The 17,058-nt window shown below is 32.3% G+C and overlaps 1 protein-coding gene across 3 annotated transcripts; it reads left to right on the top strand.

The window, feature by feature from the left end:
* The first annotated feature begins 3,640 nt into the window (after window positions 1-3,640).
* Window positions 3,641-12,720, top strand: LOC117925346 (glycosyltransferase BC10-like). Of its 3 annotated transcripts, none has more exons than XM_034844342.1 (11): window positions 3,641-3,835; window positions 4,923-5,440; window positions 7,777-7,875; window positions 9,406-9,506; window positions 9,608-9,679; window positions 9,873-9,963; window positions 10,452-10,532; window positions 11,545-11,604; window positions 11,701-11,823; window positions 12,125-12,163; window positions 12,256-12,720. In XM_034844342.1, the coding sequence occupies exons 2-11, from the start codon at window positions 5,087-5,089 to the stop codon at window positions 12,382-12,384; spliced, it is 1,149 nt and encodes a 382-aa protein (XP_034700233.1). In that variant the 5' UTR covers window positions 3,641-3,835; window positions 4,923-5,086; the 3' UTR covers window positions 12,385-12,720. The 3 variants fall into 3 exon arrangements, with proteins under 3 accessions (XP_034700233.1, XP_034700236.1, XP_034700234.1); XM_034844345.1 differs by lacking the exon at window positions 3,641-3,835 and adding an exon at window positions 4,385-4,609; XM_034844343.1 differs by lacking the exon at window positions 3,641-3,835 and adding an exon at window positions 4,638-4,847.
* The last annotated feature ends 4,338 nt before the right edge of the window (window positions 12,721-17,058 follow it).

The following is a 17,058-nucleotide window of genomic DNA, read 5'->3' as shown; positions in this document are numbered from 1 at the left end:
TTCATGACCTCACTCTCCACCCGATATTATATGGTTAAGGGTTGCAGTGGCGCACACATGACCCACCACCCGAACTCGATTTTGCTTTTTTATTGGGCTTACACCCTCAAGAAAAGGTCTCGATAATGTGTAGTGAAAACTCTTCATATATAACTCTTCCTCATTCACTCTTCGGTGTAGGTCATTACAGTCCACCCCCCTTGGGGTCATCGTCCTTGCTGATACACTTCCAACCGGATATTAGACTCTAATACTATTTTGTCACAACCCCATCGATATTATTCAGTTTAGGGTTGTAGTGATGCATACATGATCTATCAAATCAATCTCTTTATTGAGATTATGCCCTAAAGAAAAGGTCTCAATAATGTGTAGTGAAAACTCTTCATATATACCTCTTCCTCATTCACTCTCCGAGAGGTGTAAGTCATTACAATCCACCTCCCTTGGGGTTAACGTCCTTATTGACACACTTCCAACTGGATATTAGACTCTAATACTATTTTGTCATGACCCCATTGATATTATTCACTTTAGGGTTGTAGTGATGCATACATGATCTATCAAATCAATCTCTTTATTGAAATTACGCCCTCAAGAAAAGGTTTCGACAATGTGTAGTGAAAACTCTTCATATATACCTCTTCCTCATTCACTCTCCGAGCGGTGTAGGTCATTACAATCCACCCCCCTTGGGGTCAACGTCATTGCTGACACACTTCCAACCGGATATTAGACTCTAATACTATTTTGTCACAACCCTATCGATTTTATTTAGTTTAGGGTTATAGTGATGCTTACATGATCTATCAAATCAATCTCTTTATTGAAATTACGCCCTCAAGAAAAAGTCTCGATAATGTGTAGTGAAAACTCTTCATATATACTTCTTCCTCATTCACTCTCCGAGCGGTGTAGGTCATTACAATCCACCCCCGTTGACACACTTCCAACCGGATATTAGACTCTAATACTATTTTGTCACGAACCCATCGATATTATTCAATTTAAGGTTGTAGTGATGCATATATGACTTATCAAATCAATCTCTTTATTGAGCTTATGCCCTTAATAAAGGTCTCATAATGTGTTATGAAAGCTCTCCATGTACGGTTCTTTCATGTTCACTCTCGGTGTGGGTCACTTTCTATCTTTTGATAGACACTTTCACTTGTTATAAAAAAAGAACCACCATATCATTCGTGTTTTGAAATATTATTATTATCAGGAAATAATGTGTTTAAATAATTTATTTATTTATTATTCTTGAGTTATTTATTTATTCATTAAAAAATTCATATATTTTATTATTTGGACACGTAAAATTAGATATTAACCGGAGAGAGCTCCTGTACCAATTAAATTACAAAAAGAAATGAGACGTATGAGCCGTCAAGCACATGGAACATTTTCTAGGTCAACCACTTCTCGAACTGGTCCCACGTATTAAAACATTATCCTTATAAATTATACCAACATTAAAAATTAAAATGCATAACGATATTGTCGGTGTCTTCTCATCCTGGCTTCACGTCTGTAATTTCGCAGCGACTGACGTGTTGAATTTTAATTCTATATATTTTTTTTTAAAATTAAGAGCCTGTTTTGACATTGACCAAAAACTATTTTAAAAAATTTTTTAATACTGTTTAGTTGTTATTATTTAGAAATAATTTTTAAAAATAAAATAAATAAAAAATAATTTTAAAAAAACAATGCATCGTTGTCACCCATTTTTAAAAATAAAATAAAAATATAGATTGGTTTAGCTATGTTTTCTAAAGCTTTTTTTTTTTTAAAAAAAAAAAAACATTAAAAATAATTTTTTTAAATAATTTCAAATGACTCTAAATTTAGGAATATATTTCCTATATTTTGTTTTTTAAAAATAAAATTTGTAATTCTTATTCATTTATTTTATATCTTTAAAAATACTTATACAAAATTTAAAATCTACAATTGTAAAGAGTTTTTTAATATATTAATTTTTTAATGAATATTTAAAAGTCATTACATTTTCCAAAAGTTTTTATATTTTAAATAAAAATTGCTTATTTTTTTGTTTTAAAAATAAAAATATAAAAAAATATAAAAATAAGAAATAAATTAAATTAAATATTTTATGATGAAGTTCGACGAATAAAAGGTTTTCAAATCCGATGGCTCATATTAACATAATATTAATTAGGTTTATCATAAATACTATACAACTTTGACCACCTAATCATCTCAGCTTGCTCCTAACACAAAAGGGCATTCATGTCATTTATCTCCACGACTTCTCCACTTTCCTGGAAACGGAAGGTCTTCACCTTCCTTCTCTACAATCAATCATAAGTCCACGCGCCAATCTTGATTATTCTTACCAGGGGTATTTTAGTGAATTCGATTTTTTACTACGTCGATTATACGATTAGCGTATCATGTTTTGACACAACCTGAAAAAGTGCAAACTCTTTCCTCACGCGCCTTGTTGGGCCGTGATGACACGCTCCCTATTTTGTAAAATTTGAGATAATATTTTTTTTTAAATATTCATTTGTTTTTCAAATAAGTTTTAGAGTTCATTATATAAGGTAAATTTGGTATTTATAATTTTTTTATTTTTAAAAATAAAAATTAAAAATCACATTCAATCCGATCTAAAATACTTAATTCAAGAATCAAGTTATTCCAAAATAGTTCAAAATTAACAAGAAATTAAGTGGGTGTTCAATAACTCAATTTAAATCATTAATTAACTTAAGTATTTTTGATAAAATAATTTAATGGTATGATTTAAAGTAAAAAAACAACTTTAAATAATAAATAAAAATTATTAATTTATTTTTAAATCCACATCTTTATTTTACCTTTTTATTTTTATTTATTTCTATGATCTCTTTTACTATTCGATGACGTCCATTGTTACTCAATTTTCTTTACCTTAATTATAATTTATGAATGTAAATATATCAATTTTAAGTTAATTTTATAAAACAAATTAAATAATAAGTTTTAAGTTAACGACTTAATTATAATTTAATTTAAAGTCAACTTAAGTTATTAAGTAATAAGTATTAAGTTTTACTAAACACCCAAATTTAAAATATAATATTTATGATGAGAATTTATTTATTTTTTAAATCTCTTAATAAAAACATTTTAGGCCCTTTAGCATTCAACTCTTTAATATGGTATGGAAGAAGAAGATGTTTTATTCCCTCAAGTAAATGAGAATGGATTGGCTAATGATTATAATTAAAGAAAATAATTAAATGGAACTCTTTACGTTTAAATTCAACTAGCAAGTGACAAAGGGGAAGTGCAATGAAATGATTTGATACAGCAAAGGCACCAAACATTTCCTGTTATAGATCAATTACTATAAGATAAAATTAATTTTTGTTACCCAATACTTGTTAATGTCACAGGACGGTTTTGAATTTGTAGTAGGTAGATGATTCCTACAGGCCAAAGTGGTAGCAGTTGACAAGGAAGCAGAGTAGCAGTACAAATGGACCTGGCAAGATGGGGTTGCTTTACCAAACTGCTTACCCGCCACGCGCTTCCATAAGCGCTTAGGTCTATCGTTTTCAATATTATTCAATTTTCTCTTCGTTTTCTTCTTGGGCAATATAAAAAAAAAGAAATGGAGTTTTAGTGATGTCCGTCTTCTCAAATTTTCTACCTTGAAACTCATAACGCACATACGCGGTGTGTTGTGTTTATTCGTTTTAGTGGTGGTGGTGGTGGATGTGGTGATATAGATCTTGAATACTTAGTCAAGGAACTGGGCTCTGTAGATCTTTTGAAATATAGGGATCTCATCTATCTGGGTTCTGTTGGTTTTCAGGTATTGCTGGTTCATTTTTAATCTGGGTTTGTGTTCTTGTTTGGATTGGAGAGTTCTGTGAATTGGGTTTCTGGGTTTTGATTCCTTCTATTGGGTTTACTGGGAAAGCTGGGAAAGTGAAAGGGATCAAAATTTTGAATTTTTTTTTTTTTTTTTGGGTTTTTGGAAGCAAAAATGAAGTAATTCTATTGGGTTGGTCTGTTAGGTAAAGGTTTTTCTATTATATTTTTTTCATTTTTTTTAATATACATATATTTGCGATGGAAGGGAAGTGTAAGAGTCAAAATTTTCTTTTCTTTTCTTTTCTCACAATTTCTCAACAACCAAACAGAGGATATGGCAGTTTGAAAGGTGAGAGGAGCTATTGACTAGTGGGCACATTTTGAATGTTTCTATTTGGAAAAGTCTTCGTTTTGGGTAACTTGAACATATGGGAGTGTTAGATTTCGTTGCTATCAACCATTAAAGGATTGGTTTGACTTTTATTATTTGGTTTTGGTAGCTGGGCAGCTTGGGAATCTTGAATTCGTGTATTGGTCTTTCATATATTTTTCATGTTTGTGTTCATGTCTTCTTTAATTTGGATGCTGTTGTGCCATGGGATTTCCCGTTCATCCTAGATTTTAATTATTTGCAAAACCTACTCTGAACTGTGCCTAATACAGACATTTTCCATGGTTGAGCTGAGTTTTTTTCTTTCTGGAAACCTAAACAGCTTATTACACGAGAATTGTTATTTTCACTTCCTCTGGTTTCTTAGCAACCAAACATAGGGTAAAGGTTTTCACTGGTTGATTTCTATTCCATTTTGAAGGCTTTTTTTATTGTTATTTTTTATGATGATTGGTTAGAGGTTTGGGGATTGTCTGTGGAGGAGAGAGAATTGGATCCATTGGTTTGGCTCATCAGAGAGGCACTTCCCTGTATTTCTATTAAAGCTTAGTTCTCTCATTGAATTTCAGTCTTTCTCTATCATTTGATGAGCTCACTTTTCTTGACTTCATATTGCATGGTAAATTATCAAGATTTTATTGTGGTCATAATGTTGGTTTGTCTTGCTGATTGACTTGTGTTTTTTCCTTGACAGTTTCAGTTTCTGCATACATCCATTGATTGAAGGCTAAGGTGGTTGACTGTTAAAAGACTCAATTTTTTTTAGTATGGTGGATGACCTTGGGAAGAAATTTGTTATGTTGTAAAGTTATGATGTGTTTGTTCTAGAGATACACACCTTCAGCGTGGCATCTAGGCATGGGAGATATGCAGATCATGCCTGGGTCTCGGCATCGCCCTCCTATGAAGAGGCCCATGTGGATCATTGTCTTGGTATCATTGGTCAGCATGCTGCTAATTTGTGCTTATGTTTATCCACCACAGAGCCATTCTGCCTGCTATGTATTTTCTTCTAGAGGTTGCAAGGCTTTTACTGATTGGCTTCCACCTATTCCTGCAAGGGAATATACAGATGCAGAGATTGCATCTCGTGTTGTAATTAAAGAAATCTTGAGTATGCCTCCTACTCAATCAAGGAACCCGAAACTTGCTTTCATGTTCTTAACTCGGGGTTCATTACCTTTTGAGATGTTGTGGGATAAGTTCTTCCATGTAAGTTTCATTTCTACTTTGATTAATCATCTTTTTGTTCTGACACTATATCAAATATGCATAACCTAATTTAAACACTATATTTTTTGTCAACTATTGCTTTCGTGGTCTAAGAAACCTTTCCTGCATAGGGAGAGTGATACTCTCTAAAATCTCATTACAATTCTGATGGAGGTCCTGCATAAAATTTATCTTATTCATGTGGTTTGTGTGATTTGGACATGTGCATCCAAAATTCAAATTCCATAGTTTCTATTCTAACACTCTTAAACTTGTACTATGTTTTCATATATTTGGAGCTGTATTTTTATTGTTGATTGTTGGTAAACAGTTCTAGTTATTAGAATTCCTGTGTGAGGTAGGTTGTATTTATTCCTATTTTAAGGGGTCTGTCAAGATAAATAAGATTTGACTAATCCCATTTAACTGAAAATTTTGATGGACCAGTGCATACAAGGCCCATCTGAGTTAAAAGGAGTGGATTCTGAATTTAGCTGCCATTTCCAGTGCAGAGAAAGTATATTTGAGTGAAAATGACTGGATTCTGAGTTTAGGTGCTGTGAAATCTTTTAGCAGAAAGTCTTATTTGTTAATAAATACAGCATAATAAACTAAGATATCTAGAGAACAAGGAATATTCTGTTCTAGTTTTCCCCCTTTCTTGTGTTCAAGTCTACCTTTTTGGTGAAAGGATTATTGCTAGTTCATGTTTGTTCATTATGCATTCATCAAAGGCCTTCTATGGTGTTATATTGCTGATTGAATTTTAGGATGCTTTCACAACCCACAATTTGCATCAGGATGATTAGACTTATTCCTGCATCAAAACCCCAGCAATATGAATATATTTGGAGACTGAAAAGTTTGGGCCAATTTAACATGGTTTGGATTCAAAGGTAGGAATTCTTGATCTCAAGGAAACAGAGAATCTTAAGATCTCTGTGATTCGTTTAGCATAGTAAAGAGGAATCTTAACTAGGAACATGGTTAGAAGTCTAGAAAGTTAAAGATTATAGCTATTAGGTTGAAAAATCTGATTTAGCTTTCTGTAAATCTGAATCATGCATGAATATAGTGGCAAGCCAATGAAATACTTCAAAACCTTCACCAGAAGATGCATTGTCTTCTTAAAGGTACTGATGTATTAGTAAGGGCACTATGATTACAGATTTAGTTGCTGAGCATGATGATGTGGTTAAGAGGAATTGGCCATCACACATTAGATTGGTATCTAGAGAAACCATGCATAATGTTTGTTTTTCATCCTGAGATTTTTGCCCTTGATGGTGAGGGAACCCTAGCTATCAAATTGAACAATCAAGTTGGAATGAGATCAGCATATTGGTACACCAGTCAAGGAACTCAAGGGATTTTATGTGTTGGAAAATGGCTAACCAGGAAGGCATAACTCTCTCATGAGGAGATGGGCCAGTAAACTGCTAATTTTAATGCACAATGGCCACTTAGGTTTTGATATGCTTATTATGATATCAGAGATAATTGGCAAGATGATTATATTTGCCATATGTGCTGCTATGTAGTCCTAGTAAGTTCATTTAATGAATTGCCGATGGATATGTCTCCTCAAAGAAGTTTTAGTACGTGAGACAAATTGATTCAGTAAGAACCAAGTCATAACATTGTGGCTAGCTGCCTGCTAGAGAAGATGGAAACTACATGTAGCAATCAAAGTCAAGCTTTGGTAATCCATAGGAGCATGACTGTATTCTCAGTTTGGGAGGAAGTTTTTCTGTGGGATGACATAATCTGCTCCTGGAACACCACAAATTGAATATTTCTTTATTTTACATGATTTACTATTTTAGTGCATTTTAAGCATTTACTTTTTGATGGTCGGTAGAAATTGATTTAGATTATGTTTGTCCCTGAATAAAGTTTCAATTGAGGATTTATAGTTTTAAAAATAAAAATCTAGTCAATGAGACAAAGTGTACAAAGCATCTAACAATTTTATTTTGTTACTTTCAGAGGTGTGCTAAATAACTAATCCAACTGCAACCTCATAAAACCCATGCTAAACTATGTGAACCAGTATTATAATGATCAATAGGAAATTCTTAAACTAATTATACATGGTTGAAAAATATGCTAATAAAATGGGCAAATAGGAAGGAAAATATCACTAGAATCACAGATGTGAAACCCTTAATGGGCTACTTATGTTCTGTTCCATTGGTGGTTTAGTTTTTTATTAACCTTGTGAATAGAAACACAGAATATCATTATGCTGAGATCAGTTTCTATTTTGCATGATCTGTTCTATCTGTAGTTTAGTTTTTTACCATTCGAGCTAATGTTTTAATCTACTTTGGCAGGGCCATGAGGGCAGATTTTCAGTGTATGTGCATGCCTCTAAGGAGAGGCCCATACATGTGAGCCGTTATTTTGTCAATCAAGACATCCACAGTGAAAAGGTCCTTGAACATTTTACTTCTTGTTTCATTCAAGGTTCATTTTTCAGTTTAAAATGTGTGTTTAATAAGGTGCTTGAAGTCAAGTTTTCTTAATATGTTTTGTATTCTTACAATTGATCAGGTTATATGCATTAATGATGATCAATTTTTATTTTATTTTATTATTTTTATTTATTTATTTGGGTAATTTAGAAAGGAACCTCTGTCTTGGTTGAGGTTTTCAATTCTTGATTGGAGATAGCCATGGTTTCCCTATGCATCCATCAATGGAATCCACATAATTGGAAAAATAAAAAATATAAAGAATGACAAAGAAATTGAATAATAGAGATCCCCTTAGGCCAATCTGGTATCTCTTTGAACAAGAGCTTAACTCCTTTGTACACATGGTTGATTGGGTGTTCAATTATTTTGCCCAGTCATTGATAATATACTCAGCAGGTGAAAGATGGAATATGGTTATTATACCATGTTTAGATACAAATAAGATCTCATTTCCTTCTATGCTTGAATGGTACAATATATCCATGCTTGTACCTATGTCTGTGTCTGTTGAAGTCTATGGCTCCAAATAATACATTCTTCCTGCTTTCTGCACCTGCTTAACTTCAGCTCCTGTACAAACTTCATTTTTGTGCCTATGGGGATTGTAATTCTGCTTTAATTTATTCATTTTTTGGTGGAATTTGGTTTGGAAAGACATGTTTCCTTTCCAAATTTGAAACAGGGACTATGGGGCCAGAACCTAACTTCCATATTTAAAATTTGATGCTTGTTGTTTAGATTTCTTCTGATACCTTGGACTTTCCTATCTTTTCCTCTTAGGATTTTTCCAAAACTCCTCTATCACTTCCATTTTTGCATCAATACTCTTTTCTTATGATCTTGGTGAACTTTGCATCCTACCATATTTCTTACTGACCTGCTAATTTTCATTTTCTTTGGTTAGTTCTAGCTTCCTTGATATGAGGATAGCTCTGAGTTTTACCATATTTATATATACCTTTTTAATTGAAAATTTTAATACTTGGCTTCTTGGTAAAGCAGTAATTCTTAATTGAAAATGATGCATGGTGGTCATAGCCAAGTTCACTTCATTTTCTTAGCCAAGGCAAAGTAGTTTCTCATTTTATTTTGTTTCAATTAGTCTAGATATAGTTGATGCCTCTGAACAAGCATATTCCCTTCTACAAACATGACCAAAATGATTGAATGACAAAAAAATATTAGGAAAACCATTTTTGTTATTTTTATTCTTTTACTGCTTTGACATGGGAACTATTAGTTCTCCTAATATCATTTGTGTATTGACATGTGTTTAAATTATTGCATGGTCAAAATATTGTGGAAATGATCTTTTTTGTAATTCTTGTTACTATTTTGGTATAAAAACTATTTTTTTCTTTTACTATGTTGCTGTTTATGTTATTATTATTGCTATTATTATCATCGACAACTTGTGATCTAGTCATCAGCTTATTGTATGTATGTTCATTAATGATAATAAGTATGTATGTTAATTAATGTTAGGTAATATGGGGAAAAATTTCAATGGTCGATGCAGAGAAAAGGCTTTTGGCACATGCTCTGAAAGACCCTGATAATCAGCATTTTGTGTTACTTTCTGATAGGTGATTGGACTGTACAGTTACTTTTAGTTGGTTTATTTTTGCTGACTTTTGATCGCTTATGCTGCTAATAGTTTCTGATTTATTTTCTTCTTGCATTGCAGTTGTGTACCACTGTATAGATTTGATCATGTGTACAACTATCTCATGTACACAAATATAAGCTACGTTGACAGGTAAACTCAATGTTCTTATTAAAGGATGTATCCCTATTGTTGCTTTTGTTGTTTGGGTCGATACAAGAATTAACATTAAACATGTGCACTCCAATGGCCCTTTTGGTTTAATCTTTTTTGTATATTGCAAAATTTATCGGGATGAAATTTCTGTTTTGCATATTACTGATGCACACCCCTTTCTTGTTCCCAGCTTTGAGGATCCTGGTCCACATGGAAATGGCAGATATTCAGAACATATGTTACCGGAAATTGAGATGAGTGACTTTAGAAAGGGCGCACAGGTATAATCTCATGTATTATCAGAGGCCTTGCATTTGTTTGTGAGTCAGTAGAAAACTTGATGTGTTTATGTTCACTTTGATGAAAGTTATTTGGACAATAGAGCTATTTTCTTTGATGATATTCCTTTCCTTCCCAACATTAGGGGAAGGGATTGCATTTTCAACATTGTATAGCTTCTAAATCAATTTGAGACACTTGGCAGGGCCTATGAATGCAAATTAATGTTAGTTTTGACACCGAGCTATTATAACACTGAAGTTGTGAATATCTATTCGGTGTTTTAGCCTTTGAAATTTGGGTTCCTATGTCATTTGTTCTTTTTTCAATAGGTCAAAATAGGCGATTCCCTGTTTTGTTCTGCTGCAAGAGTTTCCTTTCCCCCTTATTCTCCTGATAACAAGTTTGAGTGGTTGTGATAATATCAAAATGCAGAATACTCAATTTTTGCCTCACCTGGCATCTTATTTTATTTAATAAATTCATGCAGTGGTTTTCAATGAAGCGGCAGCATGCTTTGATAGTTATGGCTGACAATCTTTACTACTCAAAATTCAAGGATTACTGTAAGGTATCTTAGTTCTGAATTTGTTGATATTGCCTATCTTGTTCGTCGTTTAATATTTTATTGTACTGCAAACTGTGCTTCTAATCTCTTTAGATGTTTTTATAATATTTCCCTTATTGTTACTTCTTGTTGTGACTATAGTTCTGATGATTAGATTCCTGATATAAGTATATTTACATATGTTGGCATCACTTTTATACTGATGGTAACCAGTAGTGGCATTTGCAAACTTGAAATAATTAGATGCCAATGGGTTTGACTGGAAGGACTAGAGAGTGGGGTAATATTTGTAAAATATCGAGGATACACTGGACTGTTGTATGTATTCGATTTGGAATAATAAATGTGTTAGCTTAGTATACAATGTAGGCTTATATACTAACAACCCAGGTCCTATTTGGATTGACTTTTGAGGAGCTAAAAACTCCTTTTTAAGCTCAATAAGATCTTCTATATCCATTTGGCTAATTTTTTTCAAAGAATTTATGGCTTAAAAAGAGCTTAATATGAAAGCTAGGAAAATATTGCTTTTTGTAGGAAGATCTATTTTGGCTTAAGCACAAAGTTTTTTAATGTTTAATGAAACTTTTATAATACCAATATTGTCCTTTTAAAAAAATTGTGATTTGGCTTCGACTTCAGCTTCTAGTTAAAGCAAAAAACAGAAAGCTATTCCAAATGAAGTCTTAATATGGTATCAAATGGTCAACTAGAGATCTCAAATTCAAATCTCTCCTGTTAATTCTCATATCTATTTATCTATATCTTGTATCTGCTAATTCATCTCTCTGCATGTGGGTATGGGGCCACACATTTTCTTTTAAGCTTTTAGTGTTGGTAGCTTAACAAGTAGAATAAAATTTGGTTTGAGAATTCTATCTATGGATTGTTGTACTATACGGATTATGCAGAGTACATGCTGGACTTGTATATGTTCTGGATTTTGGAAAGTATGGAATTGTAATCCAGTTCAACACCCCCATGAATGATGTGTTGGTTGTTCTCATTACTACAGCCAGGTCTTGAAGGGCGCAATTGCATTGCTGATGAACACTACTTACCGACCTTTTTCCATGTGAGATATACCATTTGTTCCTTGGTATTATATCTTTTGGCTCTGCTCTAGTCTCATCATTCCCAACTGAATATGGTTCTTTCATCTATTTGTCAGATAATTGATCCAGGTGGCATTGCAAACTGGTCAGTTACACATGTTGACTGGTCTGAAGCAAAGTGGCATCCAAAATCATACAGGGCTCAGGATGTTAATTATGAGCTTCTGAAAAATATCACGGTATGCTTGTGTCTTACTATCCTTTTTTAGCTGTCTTGTCAGTGTATGCATTGAATTGCTATAGTGCTATATCATACTTTTGGGTGTGTTGGAAGGGTTAAGCCCATCTTTGTTTCAACCCTTCCAAGTTCATTGGGACACTTATCAGACGATGTTATCCATGATCCCAAAAAGTGGGAAGGGTGTATCAGAGATGCTGTGACACATATATTGGAGTCCTTTGCATTATAAATTCACAGCTGGTTTTATCTTATGCCATGAAATTTGATTTTTGACACATTGACGGCGTTCTTTTATGCAGTCCATAGATGTAAGTGTGCACGTTACGAGTGATGAAAGGGTAAGCTTTTTATTGACAGTGCTTGATTTACCATCCAAGTTGAAATATGTTCAAAAGTACTAAAAAAAAATAATATTGTTTTGCTCCTGCAGAAGGAACGGCAGGTGAGGCCTTGTCTATGGAATGGAATGCGGCGGCCATGCTACTTGTTTGCAAGGAAGTTCTACCCAGAAGCAGTAGATAACTTGATGTTTCTTTTCTCCAACTACCCGACTATTTGATTCTAATTCTTTGGTCGGATCAACACTTAGGCGTTCGCGTTCGACCCCCTGGCTCCATCTCCATTTCTGGTATAGGTGACACTGTTGTAAAGTGCTGCATTGCTTTCCTTGTCCTGGGGAGGAAGGGAACTGGCAGAGTAGGAGGCTAACAATGTGTTAGTTTAGTGTTGATTCCCTTGGGATGGGATGGGATGGGATGGGGTGGGGTGATTTGTTGTCTATTTTTTTGTCCTCCATTTTGGGCTATTTTGTTGATGTTGATCAACTGCTTCCCGAACATAAAATTTTGGAATTTATTCAAGTTAATTTCATGTTCATCTTTGTAGAAGTTTGAAACTTAGCGGTTTTCAAAATCTTGGTTGATGGTAAGTGTCCAGGGGCAAAGATGTAGAATATGGATCCAAGTCTTGAAAATATCTTCTGAATAAAATTTATGTGACTTGTAAATAAATAAATAAAAATTTAAAAATTGTTTATTTTTAAAATTTATACTAAAATCTAATAGCCATAATTTTTTTCTTTTTTCTTTTTCTTTTTAATTTAAAAACTTTTGGTCTTTTTTATTATGTCTGATTAAAAAACTTTAAATAATTTTTTTATTATGTCTTTTTTTTTTTTTTTCTTTTTCTCCCATCAAACCAAAATGTAAAATGTCATTGTAAAAGGACAAACCTAACAACATTGACTTGGGTCTTCTTCTTTTTCTTACATTGACCAAGTCTTCTTTTAACAAAGACTTTTGGGAGATGATAGTAGGTAGCAAGGGTGGAGCCACCATTGGGGTGGGGGTGACACATGCCCCCTCAAATTTAAAAATGAAAATTTCCCTAATATTTAAGAATTTAAAAAGATAAAAAAAAAATGCAAGTTTTCCCTCATAAGAAAATAATTTTATATGAGAAAAAAAAAAAGAAAGATTAGATAGAATAAAAAGAAAAGTAAAAGTACGGATATTAAATAGATTTTATAAAATGTTTATTTTTAATTTTTAATTTATTTAAATTTTATAAAACTATTTTTTTTTTAAATCCTAATATACATCATAAAATAAATTCTAATAAAATAATATTCTTTTATAATTTTTTATTTCATATTTTATTAAATATTATTTTGTTTTCAATTTGATTTTTACATTTTTTTTTCAAATGTTTAGAGTTTTTAGGTTTAATAATTTAGTTACTGTAATGAAATATGAGAATTTATTATATTTTGAGAACTTGTGAATGATCATCTATAATAATGTAATTTTTTTTCTAACTCCTATGAGCATTCTAATTTATTCTCTTCTTGTTTCTTTTTTTTTTTTAATTAATTATTTATTTATTTTAGAATATGTTATCAATATAAAACCCCAATCAATAGTTTAAAATAATATTATGTTAGGACATCGAGTCTTGTTTATATATTGATAATTTTGTTCTTTTTTATATTTGACCATATAAGTCTTTTTCAATAGTGACTTGTTTTCCATTGAAGATCAATGATTATTGTTCATTCAATCGGTAAGTCACAGGTACATCTAAAAAGGATTGACTTGTGGCAAATTAGGTTATTTTGAGGCATTAGGAGGATCGATTTTTTGTTTTGAACTTAAAATGATTTAAAATCATATTTTTAAATTGAGTAGGACCACTCAAGCAGCTTGGAGTGCTCAAGTGGGCCTCACTGCTCAAGCGCCCGAGGCACTCAAGCGGTCCACGAGTTGGCCTACGCAGTCATGCAATTTATGCCGAGTTTTTCATGCAATTTCAATTGAGAAACCTTCCAAAACCGAGACTCTTCAAGTTTTTGCCTATAAATACCTCTTTGTTAACCCCTAGAGAATCACATTGAGATTGTTGAGAGACTTATTTTCTTTAGAAAGGGTTTCCTAAAGAAAAAGCTTTAAGTGTCACACCATTCCCGATCTCTCATTCAATGATTATTCTTTTAATCTTGGGTTGAAGACCATCATCCCTTTAGAGCGGTTGAAGGATCTACTAGGGAGCAACAAAAGGTTGTTGCATCATGGACGTGAATCAAGTTGTAGGTATTGGAGAGTAAGTCTTTAGGGAAAAAAAACGATTAGGTAAATCTATGTAACTTGATTTCAAATAGTGGATTTAGATTAGTGGTCTTAGACCTTATGGTTTTTTTTATCTCCACAATTAGTGTGAGGGTTTTCCAAGTAAAAAATAAAATAAAAAATCAAGTGTCTCATTGTCTATATTTCTTTATATTTGATATTCAATTTGAATTGTCTACTATTGGTTGAATTGATTATCCCTAATATCTAGTAGGGTATCCCTAAAAAGTATAAATCAATTTTTTTTTATATATATTTAAAGATTTTAGGTATAACCCATTTAGTTATTTAAATACTCTTGATATCTTTTGGGTTTAAAAGAATTGGGTATAACATATAAATATATATTGAAACTTTTAAAATCACTCATGCATTCACCCTCCCTCCAGGTGTTCCTTATTAGACTTTCAATGGTTTTTCAATTAGTATCAGAGCGGGATAAATAATCAATAATTTATCCTATAGATTAAAAATTCAATTTTTATTGATCATATTGTTTAAAAATCAAATTTTAATTAATCACATAGGATAAAAATAAAATTCTTATTGATCTTGTAAGTCCGATACAGATCAGTCAAATAATGGTGCTCCTTGGATTAGTCCACCCTACTTTGATGGGAATTACTACCCCCATTGGAAAGCACAAAATGATGTTTTTCCTTAAAATGAAAGGCGAAAAGGTATGGAATTTAGTTGAATACGGATGGGGACCCTATTGATCCTTGATGCTCAAGGAAGATCAACAAGAGAACTTAAATCTAAAAACGAATGTGACAAAATCGACAATGAAGGTAGTGAAGCCAATGCTAGGGTTTTATTCGGTATTTTTAATGGAGTTTGTCCAAATAAGTTTCGTATGATAGCAAATTGTAAATGTGCAAAGGAAGCATGAGATATTCTTCAAGTCACTCATGAAAGTACATTTGTTGTACAAATCTTTAAGTTACAAATGCTTGCTACTAAGTTTGAGAATATTAAGATGCATGAAAATAAAACTTTTTCTTCCTTTTATTCTGAACTAAGTGATATTGTTAATTATTTGTTTAACCTTGGAAAGCCTATTCCTAATTCTAAGGTAGTTAGAAAAATATTGAGATATATCCCAAAGAGATTTAGACCTAAAGTTACTACCATAGAGGAGAGGAAGGGCATCAATTTCATGAGAGTTGATGAACTTGTAGGCTTCATACAGACTTATGAGATGATCCTACCTAGTTCTCAAAAGCCTAAAGACTTTGCCTTTAAGGCTTATGAGAATGAGAAGAGAGATATTGAAATGTCATATGATATAACTAAGGATGAATTGACAGATATGGTTAAAAGAATAAAAAAAGAAGGTCATGAAATTTAATAGAAGGTTTTACAACAACCAAAAATCTAAAAAAGGAAAGAGACCTAATGAACAAACAATTAAAATGTCTTCTGATGACAAAGGAAAAGGTTCCTTTAAAGGTAAGAAAATTGAATGCTTTAACTATGGGGGTCTGGGACATTATGCTAATGATTGTACTAGTCCCAAAAATATCAAAAAGTTTATGCGGACAACATGGAGTGATACAAACTCTAAAGAGAGTGCTTCCACAACTTCTGAAGATGCAAGATACAATCCAAATGACTTATTACATCTATGGAATCTATGCATGATAGTGATTGGGACAGTGATAGTGATGATGACTTTATTGATGAACAAATAGCTAAATTCTTGAGTAATCTTGTTGTTGAGCATGAAAAATTGATTGAGAGTTATTTGTAAGATTATGATATTCTTGAAGCTTATAAAAACAAGATTGATATGCTTAATGTAGAAAAGACTAATTTGTTAGAGAAAATTAGATTTCTTTAGTCTGAACATCATTCTCTCCTTGAGAAGAATAATGCTCTAACTCAAGAGATCAAGAGTAATAAGTCTTCTTCATATGTGAATGAAAATTTTCACCCTAGAATTAAAGTGACATAGAAATTAATTTATTTTAGAAATCTCAAATTCATTCAAATTAATTTTGAACATTCTCAATTTAGGGAATTAATTTTGAACATTCTCAACTTCCATAGGTCAATCCTTGACTCAGAATACTACAAAATCTATAACAACTCTTTCTTTAGTTTTTTTTTTTTTTTTTTAGAGTTTCTATGTAAAAAGCTTTAATATTTTGGATAATACAAAATCATAGTCATGGGTATGAAATGCCTATGGTATTTCCCATCATGCAATCCATGTAGTGAGGATCGATTGATAACTCCCAACCATAAGACATGGATTATTAAGTTTTAAGGACTATTTCTATAGCCACTAACTCCTTGGATGTCACCTACAACCACTCTCACACTTCACCCTTCTATTCATGTAATGAACATTAAAGGTTATGGCTTCCAACCAAAATGGCTTAGGACATCAGGCTTCAAAGATAAAAAAAAACCACATAACCTATAAACCTTACTTAGTGTTAGCCCAAGGGTTCTCCTAATCGGGTTTTGATGGTAACAAACCATGGTTAAGTGACTAATTGGTTTAAATGTTTAAGAATCTCAGGTATAAACTCGAAAATTCATCAAAAGACCAAATAGATAAAAGATCGAGTCGCTTGGAAGACTTGTGATCATAGGAAACT

The sequence above is a fragment of the Vitis riparia genome, chromosome 11 (genome assembly GCF_004353265.1).
Source record: "Vitis riparia cultivar Riparia Gloire de Montpellier isolate 1030 chromosome 11, EGFV_Vit.rip_1.0, whole genome shotgun sequence".
Lineage (NCBI taxonomy): Eukaryota > Viridiplantae > Streptophyta > Magnoliopsida > Vitales > Vitaceae > Vitis > Vitis riparia.
This window is presented reverse-complemented; position numbering and strand designations above follow the sequence as displayed.

Bases quoted from the DNA above. Each gene is read 5' to 3' on its own strand.
- LOC117925346 (XM_034844342.1), top strand. From the start codon at position 5,087: ATGGGAGATATGCAGATCATGCCTGGGTCTCGGCATCGCCCTCCTATG. The intron at 9,507-9,607 runs GTGATTGGACTG...CTTGCATTGCAG, and splicing joins TTTGTGTTACTTTCTGATAG to TTGTGTACCACTGTATAGAT. The intron at 11,824-12,124 runs GTATGCTTGTGT...TCTTTTATGCAG, and splicing joins AGCTTCTGAAAAATATCACG to TCCATAGATGTAAGTGTGCA.